The 19768-nt window shown below is 36.7% G+C and overlaps 1 protein-coding gene across 1 annotated transcript; it reads left to right on the plus strand.

Annotated features, from left to right (window-relative positions):
- Nucleotides 1-13397: 13397 nt before the first annotated feature.
- Nucleotides 13398-14855, plus strand: LOC140235846 (beta-1,3-galactosyltransferase 1-like). Its single transcript, XM_072315843.1, has 2 exons — nt 13398-14292; nt 14833-14855. The coding sequence occupies exons 1-2, from the start codon at nt 13398-13400 to the stop codon at nt 14853-14855; spliced, it is 918 nt and encodes a 305-aa protein (XP_072171944.1).
- The last annotated feature ends 4913 nt before the right edge of the window (nt 14856-19768 follow it).

Consider the following 19768-nt stretch of genomic DNA (forward strand, 5'->3'; position numbering starts at 1 on the left):
CTTTTAACCATTGAAATTAATCAATTATAGTGTAGATAAGCCTGAAAAAGTGCCTGCAACAAATTTTGGCAAAAAAACAATAGAAAACAAAAGTCGAAAAAAATAAAATACATAAGAAATTAACAAAACAATAAAAAAACAAAAGAAATTGATTTCGATTGTCCTAATTTTTTACAAGAAAATTGTTTGATGTGTCTTGAGGAATTCTGACACAAAAATTTAGCAATCCTCCAGTCTTTTTAATGGAGTTATAGGTGAAAATATGATTTCATGCACAAATTTGCATAATTAATTTATTAAAAATAGAAAGGCAATATTTTTCTATTGTATGACCATGTTATCTTGTAGTAGTTGACATCCAGCTCTATCTTCAGGCAAAATTTCGCGGCGATCGCACGATCGGCGGCCGAGAACTGAAGGGGGGGTCAAATTGACCCCCACTCAGTAAAAACTTGGTCTCAAATAGCCCAGTTAGAATAGGGTTAAAACTTCCAATGTACTTGTAACATTGCGTTTCACACTGTGTTTTGTTCAGCAGACTGACTTTAACACAAATTTTGTTTTTCAGGTTCACCTCAGGTTCACCTGACAATTGTTTCATGTAAATCTAGTGTGTCAAAATATGTTTAGTTGCTTTCACAGAGACTATTATGAGATTCTGATAGTCCCCACACGGTTTCTAACTGCAAATTCATTTTCTTGTATTCCATAATGTTGATTTTTTTTTTAATCATTAGTTAGTGGTGCCGTCTGTGTTATTCTTGTGTTTTTGTTTGTTTGTTTGTTTGTTTTTTTAATGTACAGAGACCTTCAGGAACATGAAACTAATATTCTTTTTTTTTTTCAATCTTTTATTTTCAAGTTTCCTGTATCTGTAATTAGACAAGACTTTGTGTCTTTTTTTTTTTTTCTTTTTTAAACTGCAGCGCAACTGTATTCTGCGTTTATGGAAAACGGAGACCATTATCAAGTAATATATTAGATCATTTTGGATGAAGGAAATGTTTTAGTGATCTAGATGAAATAATACTGTAATTTTAAGGAGAAGAGATATGCATTCCATTACAGATGTTAATTTATTTGTAAGTTTTCAAAGTAGCGACAAATTAGTGTACGAATTGTATAGTGAATACCTGCGACATTCTTGTTATAAGCCATCAACATTACAAACAATAACAACAGAAATCAAGTACTGGATAGTCGAAACTGTCTATTATCTACTTAAGATATTATGGTATATAATTATTAGTTTTTTAAATTGTTTTATTCATAACAATCACTTCTCCGTAGAATAAAAAGATTTAATGAACGGTCAACATTCCATGATAACCGTTCTGAACCTGTGGCTAATCTTTGACCGACACTATACAGTAATAATTATGATACAGTTTATGTGTCCTTTATTTGAAGTGACTATCTTTGTTGCTACTTTAAACCCAAAATATATTGTATTTCCTGTATTTATCTAATGAAGTAAAGAGCATATACATGTCTTTAGGTCACCATGTACATAGCAAAATTAGATGTGTACAAGAGAGTTTATTATAAAGTTCATAACAGTCTATAATTATTCACAATGGGTATGCAGGTAAATAATGTTGAAAGTAAGTCGCTTGTGATGTGCATTTGTTATGTATGCCCTGGTCCTGTGCAAATGTATTATCTTTATTAAAGGAGCAACAAAGAAGAGTCGTTTATCATTAAATTATGACATGATCAGGTACACGTAGCGTGACGTGTTCTCGGTGTGCTTTGTCGTGGTTTGTTCAAGGAGGTTCAAGAGCTGAAGCTCCAACTCTCGGTATCGCAAATGCGCAGAAAATTTCTGCGCACGCTGAAGAGCTCTGTCACAGATGCATTGTGGGATTCCTCGGTGCCCATGTTCGCTTCCGGTTGCCTCACGCGAGTCGCAGTTCCCATACGATTCAGTGGAGTTATTTGTCTGCTTTTCCGTTGTTACCTCCTTATTTTTTTCGTGGCTATAATTCCGCTTCAGAGTTGAAAGTTTCTAAGTTTTACTGATTTGCGGTCACTAGAATCATAGTTCACTACTGCAAGGCTTCAATGTGCTGGTCACATGATGGAAAGCGAAGAAATCTTCAACAAAAATTCCTCTGGATAAAGACAGAGCGTGATCTGAGTGCAATGTGCAGCCAAAACCGGGGCAAGTAGAGCTGTCACTAATGCATCTTAAACGCTGCTCTGCGCACGGCACCTTGGTATTGGCGATACCGAGAATTGGCTCCCCATGTATTATGATGGAAAAAAAAAATGAAAGTTTTCTGTTGATGCGCAAAAGAATTCTACAGCATGCATTTGAGCCTTTGGTGATTGGGGTTGGACGCCGTCTTCTTTCTGAGCAATCTGAGAATTCATTATCATGATATCGAATTTATTTTGTTCGTTTGTTCAATAAAATGAAACGAAATCCCCTTATGATTAAAAAAAAAAATATTAAACAAATGTCAATCCCATCCAGAAAGACTTGCAAAAGTGTAAATCAGTGCTATATGTTGAGAAAATGTTTGGAACTGTTCCCTCCTGGAAAACCGATTTTATCAAAAGTGAATAAGAGTTTATCATGGTATAATTTTGAGTTCATAATGTAGGCCTACATATAAATAATGATAATAATAGTAATGATGATGATGACAATAATAATAATAATAATAATAATAATAATAATAATAATAATAATAATAATAATAATAATAATAATATTATTATTATATATATATATATATATATATATATATACAGGGCTCGTACGCGTCATGGAATTTCTGGAAAGTCAGGAAATTTCAAAATACTTTTTCCAGAAGCAAAGAGTCAGGGAAAGTCAGGGAATCCATCTATTTCTTCTGGAAAGTCAGGGAAAATCATTTTTTCAAGATATTTGTTAAAATGATATTTGATTTCTCTTATTAACAAAGGAAGAATAGTTTGTCAAATTTGTGGTTTCTCGTATTAAGACCGTTTTCGTAACAAACTCCACGCAGATTGTGTCTAATTGCGTCTTTCATGGGCATGTGCACGTGTACTTGTGTGTCTGATGACTATCGACTGGCTGTGATGTAAGGTGCCGTGGTGCCTTTGTGTACACATATGTACATACGTGACATGAGCACTGCTGATGATGTGATCGGCATTATTTTAAATTGCGTGCATGATCGAAGCGTCAGTCATCTAGTACAGGGCTCGACACTAAGGGTGGGATTTCACGGAGCACGCGAACGATTTGCGAAGGACGCGAATGACAAAATCCAACATTCGGAAAAGTTTTTCTCCGAATGTTTTCCGACAATGAAGCCGAAAACTATTCTTGCGCAATTTGTGCGAAGTTCCCACGACGTATGTGCGATTGTCGTGTGTATCATTGCTAAAGTACAGCATGTTACGTACACGAAGAACACGCGACGGAAATGCGAACAACGAAACATTTTCAATAATCATGGGAGAAAATGTAGCAAGGAGAGGTGGAAGCAAGAAAAAAATCAACTCAAAAAGCTTTCTTGAGTTGATTTTTTTTTCCTTCCTGTATTTTTCCTTTCTTTTTCTATCATTTCTCTATCGTGTGTTTGCCTACATTTTTTTCCCCCTAGGACGTATCTCCACTAGTAAAGCATTTGTTCCTTTTTTTTTGAAGTTCCTCCAACACATAATCTCTATAGTTCAAATGAAATTTACATACTTAAGATTGATTTTAAGTGTATTCTGCGATTTTTTTTTGTATATCAAATATTCTTTCTCTTTGCTAGTCTTTAATTTCTTTCGTTACTATAGTTTTTAATATTTAATTGTTTGATGTTTAGATGTATACTACGATTTTTATTTGTAGAAAAAGTACAGGGCATACATCCCTCAAACGTGCGCTAAACGTTCGCGAGAATGTCTCAAAAGGTACGCGAACAGTTCGCGATTACGTCGTAAAATGATCGGAAAAACTTCGCAGATTTCGCGTAACATACGCGAGACATTCTCCGAAGTTTCGGAGTCTGTTTGGGGTTTCACGAACATTTTGCGAACATCGCGCGTGTCTTGCGAAGGTCTTGCGCATATGACGAAGCTTTAAAGACACTTTCGAGAACAATTCACGAGCAAATCCCGACTAAGTGTGCGGAAAAGGTTCGCAAAAAATTTCAAACTTTTTTGAAATTATCGCCGAAGTAAAAACGACATTCGCGAACAATTGACGACGCTGTATAAACATTACTTGAGCATGCGAAGTCCACCATTACTAAGGGTGGGATTTCATGAAACTGGAACGGAGCACGCGTCGTCAATTGTTCGCGAATGTCGTTTTTACTTCGACGAGAATTTCAAAAAAGTTTGAAATTTTCTGCGAACCTTTTCCGCACACTTGGTCGTGATTTGCTCGTGAATTGTTCTCGAAAGTGTCTTTAAAGCCTCGTCATATGCGCAAGACCTTCGCAAGACACGCGCGATGTTCGCAAAATGTTCGTGAAACCCCAAACAGACTCCGAAACTTTGGAGAGTGTCTCGCGTATGTTACGCGAAATCTGCGAAGTTTTTCCGATCATTTTACGACGTAATCGCAAACTGTTCCAGTACCTTTTGAGACATTCTCGCGAACGTTTAGCGCACATTTGGGGGATGTGTGACCTACGTCTTCTACAAATAAAAATCGTAGCATACACCTAAACATTTAGGTGTTAACAATTATAGTAACAAAAGAAATTAAAGACTAGCAAAGAGAAAGAAATGTTTGATATACAAAAAAAAAAATCGCAGAATACACTTAGAATTAATCTTAAGTATGTAAAATTTCATTCGAAGTATAGAGATTATGTATTGGAGAAACTGCAAAAAAAAAAAAAAAAAGATCAAATGCTTTACTAGTGGAGATACGTCCTAGGAAAAAAAAATGTAGGCAAGCACACGATAGAGAAATGAGAGAAAAAGAAAGGAGAAATAGAGGAAAGAAAAAAGTTCAACTCAAGACAGCTTCCACCTCTCCTTGGGTACATTTTCTCCCATGATTATTGAAATTTTTCGTTGTTCGCATTTCCGTCGCGTGTTCTTCGTGTACGTAACATGCTGTACTTTAGCAATGATACACACGACATTCGCACATACGTCGTGGAAACTTCGCACAAATTGCGCAAGAATAGTTTTCGGCTTCATTATCGGAAAACATTCGGAGAAAAACTTTTCCGAATGTTGGATTTTGTCATTCGCGTCCTTCGCAAATCGTTCGCGTGCTCCGTGAAATCCCACCCTGCAAATCGTTCGCGTGCTCGTATTCGCATTCGTATTTTAGTCTGCAAAAGATCGCCAAACGAACGTGAGGGTTCGGAAGCGTCGTCAATTGTTCGCGAATGTCGTTTTTACTTCGGCGAGAATTTCAAAAAAGTTTGAAATTTTTTGCGAACCTTTTCCACACACTTGGTCGTGATTTGCTCGTGAATTGTTCTCGAAAGTGCCTTTAAAGCCTCGTCATATGCGCAAGATCTTCGCAAGACACGCGCGATGTTCGCAAAATGTTCGTGAAACCCCAAACAAACTCCGAAACTCTGGAGAATGTCTCGCGTATGTTACGCGAAATCTGCGAAGTTTTTCCGATAATTTTTACGACGTAATTGCAAACTGTTCGCATACCTTTTGAGATATTCTCGCGAACGTTTAGTGCACGTTTGGGGGATGTATTACCTATACGTTTTCTACAAATAAAAGTCGTAGCATACATCTAAACATCAAACAATTATTAACAACTACAGTAACAAAAGAAATTAAAGACTAGCAAAGAGAAAGAAATGTTTGATATACAAAAAAAAAATCGCAGAATACACTTAATATTAATCTAAAGTATGCAAAATTTCCTTTAAACTATAGAGATTATGTGTTGGAGGAATTGCAAAAAAAAAAAATCAAATGCTTTACTACTAGTAGTGGAGATAGGTCCTAGGGAAAAAAATGTAGGTAAGCACAGGATAGAAAAATGAGAGAAAAAGAAAGGAGAAATAGAGGAAAGAAAAAAAAAATCAACTCAAGACAGCTTCCACCTCTCCTTGGGTACATTTTATCCTATGATTATTGAAAATTTTTCGTTGTTCACATTTCCGTCGCGTGTTCTTCGTGAACGTAACATGCTGTACTTAAGCAATGATACACACGACATTCGCACAAACGTCGTGGAAACTTCGCACAAATTGCGCAAGAATAGTTTTCGGCTTCATTGTCGGAACGCATTCGGAGAAAAACTTTTCCGAATGTTGGATTTTGTCATTCGCGTCCTTCGCAAATCGTTCGCGTGCTCCGTGAAATCCCACCCTAACGGTGGCCCGGCAGCCCGTGGCCACAAAAAACGCACGTCGGGCCACCAAAAAAAAAAGTTGGATGATTGCCTTTACTTTTGGAAATGGACAGCGGTAACAATCGGCTCCGTAAGATGCTAAAATAAATGTCAGATGTTTGCTTTTAATTTTGGAAATGAATAACGGCAATATTCGACTCCGTATGATACTTAAATAAACGTCGGATGTCTGCTTATACTTTTGGAAATGAATAACGGTAATATTCAGCTCCGTATGGGGAGCTAAAATTAATGTCAGATATTTGATTTTGCGTTCGGAAATGGATAAGGATAACATTCGGCTCCGGAAGATGCTGAAATAAATGTCGAATGTTTGCTTTGACGTTCGGAAATGAATACTAATAATATTCAACTCCGTACGATGATAAAATAAATGCCGGATGTTTGCTTTTGCGTTCGAACGTAAATAGCACTAAAATTCTGCTCCGGAAGATGCTAAAGTAAATGTCGAATGATCCCTTTGACGTTTGGAAACGAATAACAATAATATTCAACTCCGTACGATGATTATGTCTGATGTTTGCTTTTATAATGTTCGAATGTAAATAGCAATAACATTCAGCTCCGGAAGATGCTAAAATAAATGTCGGATATTTGCTTTGACGTTCGGAAATGAATTGAAATAATATTCAACTCCGTACGATGATAAAATAAATGCCGGATATTCGCTTTCATGTTCGAAAGTAAATAGCAATAACATTCAGTTCCGGAAGATGCTAAAATAAATGTCGAATGATAAGTTTGACGTTCGGAAATGAATAACAATAATATTCAACTCCTTACGATGATTAAATAAATGTCGGATGTTTGCTTTTTACGTTCGAAAGTAAATAGTAATAGAATTCAGCTCCGGAAGATGCTAAAGTAAATGTCGAATGATCCCTTTGACGTTCGGAAATGAATAACAATAATATTCAACTCCGGATGTTTGTTTTTACTTTCAAAAGTAAATAGCAATAACATTCGGCTCCGGAAGATGCTAAAATAACTGTCAGATGATTGCTTTTACGTTCGGAAGTGAATAGCAGTAATATTCTGCTTCATACGATGCTGAAATAAATGTGGAATATTTGCTATTATATTTCGAAATTAATAACAGTAACTTTCATCTGCGTTTGATGGTAAAGTAAATGTCTGATGTCTGCCTTGACGTTCAAAAATGAAAAACAGTAACATTCGGCTCCGTACGATGCTAAAATAATTGTCAGATGATTCATTTCACTTTTGGGAGTGGGCAGCAATAACATTCGGCTCCGTACGATAATAAAATAAATGTCGGATGTTTGCTTTTAAATTTGGGAATGAATAACGGTAATATCCTGCTCCGTACGATGCTAAAATAAATAACAGATTGTTGCTTTTACATTTGGAAATGATTAACGGTATCAATCGGCTCAGTTAGATGCTAGAATAAATAGCGGATGCTTGCTTTCACGTTCGGAAATGAATAAGGATAACATTCAGCTCCGTAAGATGCTAAAATGAATGTCAGTTGTTTGCTTTTACTTTTGAAAATGATTAACGGTAACATTCGGCTCCGTAAGGTGTTAAAATACTAGTAAATGTTGAATGATTGCTTTCACAATCAGAAATGAATAACGGTAACTTTCGGCTCTTTACAATGCCAAAACAAATGTCGGATGTTTACAAATGTCTGTAAATGCTCCCACTTTATCATTTCAAACGTAAGTTTTGACCACCTACATGTAAATAGGCATAAACTTTTATGATAACTCTATTCATTTATTTTAGACATGGGTAACTGTATCACGTCAGTAATACTTAATATTTATTTTTCTATGTTTAGTAGGACCGATTTAGTTTTTCTTATGTTTTTCTTGATTTTTTTTTTTTTTTTTTTTTGGGGGGGGGGGCCACCAGATTTTACTTTCGGGCCACCAAAAAATAGAAATCAATGATTTCGGTGGCCGGATCGGGCCACCAAAAATAGAAGTTAGTGTGGCGCCCTGTCTAATAACACGAATGTATGATTACTTTTGGATTGAGATAGTGCTTTGATTTTGATATAGAATTTGAATTAAAGCATTTTACCACAGAATATTGACAACACAATCATTTCAATGTAAATGATAATCATCTTCCCTCTCCTTTATACTTGAGGATGTTAGGGCTTAGATAATTGTGCGTACATTTATTACTGAACTTGATCAACTGCATTATCGATATCCAAGAAAAAAACTAAAATTGTGAAATTCTATACAAATTCAAAGGAGAGTTGTCCTCTTGTGATATCACGTATTCTGGCATAGTTCCGTCCAAAGAGGGCAACATACACAATTTTGCATAATTCTTGTTAACAGGTTATCAAAATTTGCTCAACATTTTACAGTTCAGTTTCTAAAATTGTTTTCTACTCACCTAATCCGCACGTTGTTGTTTGGGGAAAATTCCCCTCTAAGGAGCTTCTTTCAGAACAAAGCATAAGTGTGTACAACCGAGTATACACACTTGTTTTGTGTTTTGCTTCCTAGTATTATGATATTTTTACACACTTTAGAATAAGATGTGTACATCGTGTAAAATGGTCATGGAAATTTACATTTTCTGCTCTGGAAAGTCATGGAAAGTCAGGGAATTTTGAAAATGTGGAAGCGTATGAACCCTGTATATATATATATATATATATATATACATATATATATATATATATATATATATATATATATATACATACATAATACATGTATATATATATAAGAATAATTTTATATATATATATATATATATATATATATATATATATATATATATATATATATATATATATATATAATATACACACTCAACCAAAAAGTAAGTTCCCCCCTAGCATTTTTGGATATACAGTATCTCAATAAGTATTTTGCCGGTTTTCATAATTCACCGGGAATGAATAGGGAACTTTATTACTCATGACATGAATGGCATATCATTGCCAACAGATATAATTATTGGTTCGAAAAATGCATTTACAAGTGTATGTCAAAATGTATGGAAAAAAGGTTGCACTTTAGTGATTTGCATTGACTTTTACACAAATAATCAAACAATCACTCATAATTCTGAACTTTTAAGCGTGGCTTATTGCATATTTATCTATCTCTTTCTTTTCATGAGCATACAGTGAAGTATTTAATAATTGATATGTCCACCATCCGCTTCAATGACCAGGCGGCACCTCTTCCTCATACTGTTAACTAAAGTTTGGACTTGGCGCTGCTCAATGTTGGCCCATGCTCTCTGCAAGATGCGCTGAAATTCTTGCAGTGAAGTGTCATCTTTCACCTTCTTGCTCGCTTTCCACCTAATAATACGATTCCATCCCTTTAATGGCAACCCGAGTTACGTACATCAACAACAACGTTGTAAAAAAAAAAAGAAAGAAATTGAGAACGAGAGAGAGGGGGAGGGGAGGGGGGGGGGGAGAAAATTAATGTAGACACAGTCTTCACAAAGAGGGAAAGATGCGAGTTTCTCATTGAATTGCTTCAGTACGTTTTTGTGCGGTGTCTTGACATGGTCGTCTGCACAAAAGAAAAGAGGTAGCGAGAAAAAAAAAATCAGATAAGAATATGCACTCATGTATTACCTCTTCTGAAGTCACTCGGCGACACGGAGTACGAAATGTACATTCATTGTGTAGTACGCCCGAGTTTCTGGAAAACCGCGCCCTTTGCCAAGACGGCTTGGAAACGACAAAAGTGCACCCATACTTTTTATGCGGAAGGATTGCTGATGTAACTGCCACCTAAAAGAGGAAACGGCTGTTGTACAATGTTCCTCCTCTGTTTTTATCAATGTGATATCCTGTTTGACATCAGTTAAAGCACCGGACAACTGTAGGTACTGTCGCGGCTCGGAATGGTCAGTGGCGTCCGGTCCTCGGAGAGGTAAGTTTAACGCGTTGTTAAACCTGTTTGTCCAAACAACTGCTGGCTAGGCAGTAGGTCTACTGCAGTGCACTTTCAGACGATAATCCTCTTTTATTTTCTAAACTGGAAATCTTTTTAATTGCCTCTATATTTGATGCTAGGAGTAACTTCTTACGAGCCCTTCAAGCCCTATATATATTACTATTAACCTCCTCTTTTTTGCACTGCTAAATCGTGAGACTGGTATTTTATGTTTGTTTGCCAATTGTACATTATATTAATGTAGAGATGCGTAGAGTACACTCTAAGGCAAATTAAATTGCTCTTCAAACTGTCAGTGAAACAAACCAATGTGAGCTATATTTAGGTATTAATTTGATTAGATGAAAGCTTCTGTTATGATATTCATAAAGATACATAATAAAGTTCGTTATGGATTACAAAACTCACTGAAATGAATTCAAATCAAACCGATGTGCACACATATTATTCGTACATAATAATTTGTACATTAAGAATACTTAATGGCGACAGTAATGTACATTGTATATTGTATACCCACACACACACACACACACATACGTGTGTGTGTGTGTGTGTGTGTTAGTGTTGTGTGTGTTCTGTTGTTGCAGTTGTAATTGGAACAGAATTTTGATTTGATTTGATTTATTTCTGCATTTTTCACAAAGTTATACAACATAACAAACAATTTTCCAGTACTATAACATATTATATCCAACACAAGATGAATAGAAATACAGTAATAATGTACCAATAATGAAATATTATATAGGTTTATTAAAATCATACAAAAACAATTGGGAAATCATTGATTATTCAATCGAGTTAATACATACAAAATGCAAGAGATCACCATCTTAAGCTGAAGCTTCAGTTTGATGGCGGCCTCTGGAAAAGCATATGGCTTAAGACTTCTTTACAAATCATTTAATACATATCAAATTGTGTAACATTTTAGTTTATATACTATGTTCATTGTTTAAAATAAATATATCATTTTTGAATATTAGAAAGACACTATGCATCCGTTATAAAAGGAAAGGTGTGCAACAGGATACTGGTAATTTATCTGTAAAAATAGATTCAGATTCCTAAATGTTTTATAATTCTCTTAAATTTCTTGGTGTTACATTGACTAGCACCTTAAGAGTAAAGTCTGGCTCTCTTATATAACCATTTTTTGTTTTTCCCTGATGTTTATTGATTTCATTCAAATTATCCATGAATTAACCCACTCTGGGTGTAACATGGCAAGACAAATGAAAACAACTAAAAAAAAAGTAATTTTAAATATAATTATGCTGCACGTAATTTGTCTATTTAACATGGATAAAAACTCAGTCGCAAATCAATCCCACTGGTAAATTCTTCACGAGAAAATGTCGACAGATGCCGACATATATCCCTTGAATATGTTGGATCATAATATACATCATATACCACTTATAAGAACATAATACGGGAATTAAAAAAAAAATCATAAAACAAGTCAAGGACGAAATCATTTGTAACTACACACATCCACAAACACGCACACACACACACACACATCTATCTATCTGCATAACGGTCTATGTATATGTTTGAACACTGTATCATCTGCACACATAAATATACATCCAATAGGAGCTTTTACCTATACCCATGTTTACTTGTTTTGATTTGACATACAAGAGAAAATAAGGTTGCTCAACAACAAGGGTCTTTTGGACGTGAAAGCGATTGTTTCATATATGTCCGCCCTTGAAGAATCTTATATGCCTTGACATAAGTTGAATTTGATAAGTCTGATAAAACGGCTTTCTATAGCATGTTTCACGTCATCTATGTTGAGTTGCTGGAAAGAAAGACACTTTTTTTTTTCTCTCCGCTGTTACGACGAGATCCTACTGAAGTAAAAGTTAAAGCTTTACATTCTTTGCTACGGCGATATTCTAGGAATTTGAATCTATCTAGAGTATTATGTTGTATCATTTAATGATATTATTTGAGTGATTATGATAAAGTGTACTTCTTTTCTTACCTCTTTATTTGCTCGCAAAGTACTAAAAATGTCATTAAGTACTACTAAATACAAAGCTGCAAAAAAGACGCTTTCCAATTTATTCTTGTCATGACAAATGTACTAGTACTGTATGTTAATCTGTTTGTGTGTACAATCACATCATAGCATGCTTTGTGTCATTGTTAAATAATTTTGAGAAAACGCATAAATCAAATTAAATAGTTCATAAATATGTCTATGAATGGTGCATTATTTTTGTTGTGTTCTCTGTCTCAAAGCAGGGACCCACGAACAACCGGATCCAGACAGGGCTAGGTACCAGCCGCCGTGGGGACAGGACAGAGCCGTGCTAGCTAGAGGTAGCTGCTCGGTTAAGTGAATCGCTACAAGAGCTCCCGCTGCAGCTACCGGTCACACAAAACACGAATTACGTAACACCGTTCCGCTGGTCAACACGCCAGTGTTTGCGAATCCTGCGAGCGCTCCATTCAAGGCGCGGAAGGAGAAAGGGGATTTTAGTCTGTTTTCAGCGGACGTCTTCTGTTTTGTTGTCGATTGCCACTGGAGCAGCTTAACTTTGATTTTCTTTGGCCAGATTAAAAAAAGAAAAGAAAAGAAAAGAAAAGAAAAGAAGTTGCATTGGTCCGTGAAAGAAGACGCTATAATGTGTGTCCATCCTCAATACACGTGTGGTCAGACAACCTTAAGTAACGAAATTCTCCGTTCATGCCGTTTACCCATCTGAGGCGTACAGAAAAGAATCAACACTGAACTCTCTCGACTATAAACGACGTGCGAATATGATCCGTGAGGACAGAAATCATCTTTTTTTTTTCTGTATTATGAATCACGCGTCGATGTCGATCTAAGAAGTGTAGTTATTTCTTTTTTGTCATGAAATCTTATCTACCTACCAGATGCCCGTTCGGATGGTTAGTTTTGTAACTTTATTTTGTTTTTGGTTCATTCGTTTTGGAGAGATTAAATAGTCAAGATGCGACGGGTCATAATACGCCAAATCCTTTTACTCGTAGCTGGAGCTGTATTCTTTTCCTTGGCGCTAGCCCAGCTGGTGCTGTTTCGCAGACACTCAGTTAACTTGACCAGACGTCACAGTGACTTTGACATATCCCGCCTTAAAGAAGCCGCGAAAAACTGTTCTTGCATGAGGGAAGTTCTATATGGATCGGGAAACGAGGCAACGCGGGCTTCCCTAGCAGCATCACCCACGGTGGGGAACAACATCAGCTCTAGCATCGACACTGGCAGGAGAAATGGAACCAAGGCCACTGCAGCGATTGAAACTGTCATCAAAAGAGGGGGCAAGTATCTCTCAGAACCGATCGACCGGCACAACTACGCCTACATCCACAACCCGTCGAGGACTTGCTTCCACGAAAACGGAACGCGAGCCGGCATCTACTTGTTGTTCTTCGTGGCGACAGCGCCTCAGAACTTCGATCGCCGCGAAGCGATTCGGAGATCGTTCGGGAACGAATTGAACTGGCCTACCATTGACAGGGCGAGATCGAAAGCCGTTTTTCTGCTTGGCAAGACGGACGACGCTACCATCCAGGGAACCATTGATAGGGAAGCTGTTGCCCATGGAGATATTGTGCAGGAGAACTTCGTCGACTCGTATCTGAACCTAACTCGTAAGACAGTCATGGGAATGAAGTGGGTAACAAATTATTGCCGACACGCCCTCTTTGTCATGAAAATAGATGACGACACTACCGTTAATCAGTCACGCATGATGGACATCGTAAACTCCTCCCCGCGCGTAAGTTTCATCACTGGGTTTGTCTACAAAGATCCCGTCGTCGATCGAAATAGGAGGAGTAAATTCTTCCTCACCAGCGAATACTACCCCGAGGCAAAGTTTCCTGACTACGTTAAGGGAATGGGCTACATAATGTCCTCCGATCTGATTGAGTCAATTTACCACGTGGCACTCACGCAGCCCTTCTTCCCTTTTGAGGATGTTTTTGTAGGTATGTGTCTCGAGAAAATCGGCGCTACGCTAAACCATGACCCCAAGTTTTTGTACGATGGGGCGGGTAGATATATGTTGAACCCAGCAACTGCGAGAGAGATTAGCGGACATGCTATTTTTACAGATCTGCCAAAGGATTATGTGTGGAGGATATTTGATAAGTGTAAAGTAAAATTACGAACTGATTTACACATGTTTCAATCATAATTATGTATCATCGTTATCTTGTTGAAAAATGGTACATGATATACACTCTATGGAAATAGATTCAACTTTGCAGCTGTACCAGTGTCACGATGGGAGAACCTTTACTGGTGCAACTTTGCACCTGCCATACCAGTGTCGCAATGGATGCACCTTTCTGGTCTGAAAGGTGTAAAATTGCACCCGTAAAAGTGCTCCCCTACGTGACACTGGTAATAAAAGGTACAAATTTGAACCAATTTTTCTTAGGCATGTGTTTTAGTGCGTATAAAGCAAAACATTTTTATGAATGCTGAAACATTTGGTCCAAATAATTATTAGTCAAAATCACGTAGCGCGAAAAACAACTTCAGTTTGTTTGATTTGTGCAGTTAACCTGTTTCGTCTTGGTTCCGGTCAGAAGATGAAATGAGCCGGAATTGAGGCTATGGTGTTATCGCGTTACCATGGTTACAGTTCTCCCACTGGGCTTATAGCAACTATTTGCGACCAACCATGGCCAGGTTATTACACCCTGACAATTTCATTAACAACTTGTATATCTGGTAGCGGGTTTCTTTCTGATTTGATTTCTAAATCGGACTTTGATGCTTGAAGACTCGTCTGCAGGGGCACTTATGAGGCAGTCACAACTGTAAGCTACCGCAACTTCTTTTGCAGTTTTGACCAATCAGAAATGTCGCCATTTGAATATGGAATTTGAAATTCTTGTTTTACGTGCGATATTCAAACACATTTTGCCATTCTGGGTATTTGATGTTGGTCTTGGTATCTGAGGCAAATTTAACATAAATTATATGACTCCTTTATGAGTTGTGTATTAATTAATTTGTAAGAATGGTAGTAAGTATAGTTTTACTAAGAAGATTAATCTTTGAAAAGCCAGTACTTTTCCTCCATAGGATTTTTTTTTTAATAACTATTATGATATCTTCCATTTTGTGCCCAATATTGAAAGAGAGTCATTACTTTTATTTCTTACGTTTGGGTCGTGGGGACATAAAATTAGTTATCATGTCCAATTATGAAGTTATACCAAGTTCACGTCCTAACCATTCGTCACTATCGATCAAATCCCGTGTAGAGATATATCAATGGAGAGTGGGATAAGTTTCATCTATAGATTAACTGTTCTAACTTTGCGTCTGCATTTCAAAAGTTTTTTTTTTTGTTTTGTTTCAAAAGATGCTATAATTTACTTTTGATGCCAAGGAGAAACACATGTATTTTTTTTTTCTATTTCACATGCTTTTAGTGTTTTCATGCAATGACTTTATGTTTCTCAATAGTACCCCATGAGCATGACTTGGATATAGCACATTTTGGATCTAATTTTTTAGCGCCATGATGTACAGCACGTAAATATTTATTGTTCTAGTTTTGATTTTTGTCTTTTGGTGTACAGTATTTTTCTGGGATGATTTGTTATCTCTATACATTCTTCTCGTTTCCCCCATCTTTGCAAAGAATTTGTATGCATAGTAATGACATTTCACAGCCAATAATCAAATAATATTTGGGTCATTTGGGGTCCATCTCATGACGCCATCACAACAAAGACATAACATAAATCTCAGAATGGCTAAAGGCGCTCATATACTGTATGTATGTAGCTATGGGAGACTTTCAAAGAGAAGCAAAATCCATTTCATGAAGTTATTTCATAAGTGTGTCTTATGAGCGAAAAATTTCTCATTGAAACGGACCCCAGCTGGAAAGGTACACAGGCAGGAAAATTAGCAGTCAACGCAGGTCCCTGTTTTATCAAAAGATAAAATTTAAATTTCCTTAACACAAAGGCTGCCATAGACTTATCATAGAAATCAACTTTATAATCAATTTTAACTATTCATAAAATAGGGCCCAGGTCTTACTCTAGGGAGTCACAGTGTGGTTAAGCTTGCATACATTTTTCTGAATGGATCCTGCTGGATTGAGTGCCTTTTGAAACAAAACAGATATGGATGAAAATCCTTTTTGGAGAACAAATCATTTTGCATCGCCTTATTTCTCCATTTATTTTCACAACAATGTCAATACTTTTAGGAGGTTAATGTGCGGGGTCTGCTGGAAAGGAATAGATTTCTGTCAAAAAAGTCCAATTTGATGGAAATGAATTTAGCACCATTTGGAAAACGTATTAGGGAAGACAGGTGATGTTTGGCGTCTAGATGACTAGATGACTGTAAATACAATAAATTGATCGTTTTCGACCTTGCCACTTTTAATATCCGTGACCCGCAATAATATTAGGGAGCTTTAGATTTTGACGCGCGGACGTTTGAGACGACACTTGCACTGGACGTTCTCCTCTCCCCTGCGTCGTGCTGAAAAGTAGCTTTAGATTCCTACTACGCTTGGACGCAGACGTATAAAAAAATAAAATGGCGCCCCCATATGATCGGTGCATGAAATAGTTCTCTACGTTCCAAACTGTGCGGACGTAAAAATTGCCCAGTACACAATCTAAATAGTGAAAAACTCGGGCGACGCAAGCTAAAAATAGATCAACTTGACGCGCGCTTCCGCGCATGCTCAGAACATTTTTTTTCCCTCTGAACGTCCCCGTCGCGAAAATCTTAAACTCCCTATTAACATAGGTAGAGAAATTAATGTAGAATACCAGATTTATACAAACTAATTGGCTATTTGCGATTAACCAGGGCTCGTTGCTGTTCAGAATTCAGTTTGATGGTTATAATGCTCTAAAATGCAAAGATATGGAATCTATAAATTATTATAACATTATTTATTTGGATGTGCTTTTGACTCACATTGAGTCTTTTGTGTATACGCATGATACATACGACGCATGTTTACTATTCCTGTGTGAGCTACCGAGACCATGCATTACAAACCATTAAAAAGTCACGATCAAAAAGTTTGAATGAGAACTAAAAAAAAAAAAAAAAGGAAAAAAAAGAGTAAAAGGGCCAACCTGGTCAAGTTGTATTTATTTCTTCTTCTTTTTTTTTCAATATTTTCCGATTGAGCAAATGTTCTGTATACACAATTCTAAATTTTGGAATCGTAAAACGAATGGGAAGTTGTATTTCTTGCATTTTTTTCGAAAACACTGAAGTGTAATTATGTACCTCCTCTTGTCCTCTTTTCATTTCTTAAAACCTGTTACACACTGTAGGCCCCACTTTCAACTATAATCTTTTGAAAAGATAATGCTACCGCTTTGAAAATCAGTGTTAATCATAAATCATAATCATGTGCTTAATGAGCAATAAAAATTTAAAGCTTAACCCTAAAAAGACTGGGCTATAATTTTGATGCCTCGTAGGACGGGGGGCTCATTGGGCCCCCTAAGATCTTGGCCGTTGACCGCGTGATCGCAAGGAGAATTGGCACGCGCGTCACCCACAAGTTAATCTACAAAACTGAATAGGTAATTATGTCACAAATATTGAAATTTATTTTTAATGAATTAATTATGCCAATTTATGCATGGATTTAAAAAAATGGCTGTAAATCTGTAATTAAAGGTCCAAAACTGTTGATTTTTGGTTTAGATAATCTGTGTAGGATTCTTATTGAATGTACATAAAAAAACGGCAGTATCAACATTTTTCTTATGTATTTTATTGTTTTTAAAATTTCTTACGTATTTCATTGTTTTTTACTTTTTGTTTTTTATTGTTTTTTTCGATGGAAATCATCGGCGACACTATTTCGATCATAAACAACATGAAATTATTTGATTTTGATCAGTAAAAGTAAAGATAATGATACATTTATAAATTTTGGTCAGAAGCAGAATTTGCATTGGATTTGTACATGAAATCACGTTTTTGAGCAATTTCGGGTCTGACATGCACTTACAAAATATTGCGTAACTTCAGAACCGCATACCCGGGCATCGCGAATTTGGTCTCAAAAGTTGCACAAGACTTAAAAGAAAAAAGTCATAAAACGTCGCGGCGCGAGATTTTTACGTTCCGGATTTATCGCGAAAAATGTCGAGGGGGGGGGGGGAAAAAGCCCCCCAGTCTTTTTAGGATTAACCTCGAAATACCTTTGTTTAGGTTGTCCTAGAGTTTAACATCCTGCTTTCTTTTCTGTTTATCGCACAGAGCACAGCTTCGTGAGATTTAGGTAGGACCTACTAATTAAATTGCCCCTACTACAAAGTGTCTTTTCTTGGTAACACTTTTCCATAGTGTGTACTTTCTTTCCATCATTTATTTACTTTGCATTGAGTTATTTTCACATAAAAAGGCACATAGTTTGCTTTTGCAGAATCTGTCCCTAACTAAAAGTTCATGTCTTGCGGCTTTTTGTTGGTTTTGTGATGCAGGTTCACAATATTAGTTCCTCCAATGTCGCTATTCCATTTTTGTGTTTGAAACTTCTTGGAAAAAAGGTAATAAAGAGACTTCAATGTTCGAAGAAAACTCTCCCGTGCAAAGTGTACAATCAATCAACGTGTTTACAGTGTACTTGACAGGATGTCGCGGTGTTAACTCAAATGATTTTGTAACAAAACGACAAAAGCGGTGCACTAATCGTCACTTACGCTTGCAAAGGCAAAATAATCTTGGTACAAAAATGGGGAATAGCAGATTTTTGTCGATATAAGCTAGATGTGAATGAAAGTGAATTCTCTGTAGTTTAATCTCCATTATGAGGCTTCCGCTCAAGCACCCGGTGAATATCTTGGGAAAATTGGGCAATCCGTCGAATTACTCGAGCAAAAGCTTTTGTAGACTGCATGGGCCACTCTTTCTGGTTAGAGACTTGTGTTGAACTAGTTTTGGTTTTCCAAATTCATGAAATTCTTCCGTCGAGATGTTTTCATTGCAACTGATTGACAAATTGCCCCACATCGACGTAAATAAGCACTGAATTGATCAGTGTTTTAGTAGTAGCCATGATAAAAAAATCATGGGCGTACATACTCGAGCAGGATTCGAACCTACGACCTCCTGATCACCGGACAGGCGTCATCTCCACTAGACCATCGAGCTTTCGCCCGAAAGCAAGTGTTGGTTCTAATCCTTATAGCATGCAGCGGGTACTGCTTTGTTATTCAAATTCATGAAATTCTTCCGTCGAGATGTTTTCATTGCAACTAAGTCTATGCATAAGTCTATGTAACATAAACACAAACTCACCACGGTTGGGTAGACAAAAATCTAATAACAAAAATCGTCAGTTGCTTTCTATGGTATACTAGTTTTGGTTTGTAATTACAACCTGTAATGATAACGCTGGGTTGCAACTCGTGCGATCCGTTATACCCACGCAACGATTGGCCATTCGGTATAGCTGATCGTGTATTTGTGTCAAGCTCTATCGCAATTTTTGATGTATTTTTCATAACTTCT

The sequence above is a fragment of the Diadema setosum genome, chromosome 12 (assembly GCF_964275005.1).
Source record: "Diadema setosum chromosome 12, eeDiaSeto1, whole genome shotgun sequence".
NCBI classification, from domain to species: domain Eukaryota; kingdom Metazoa; phylum Echinodermata; class Echinoidea; order Diadematoida; family Diadematidae; genus Diadema; species Diadema setosum.

Coding starts and splice junctions, on each gene's coding strand:
- LOC140235846 (XM_072315843.1), top strand. CDS start 13,398: ATGAGGGAAGTTCTATATGGATCGGGAAACGAGGCAACGCGGGCTTCC. Junction 14,293..14,832: donor GTTTTTGTACGATGGGGCGG/GTAGATATATGT, acceptor GGTTCCGGTCAG/AAGATGAAATGAGCCGGAAT.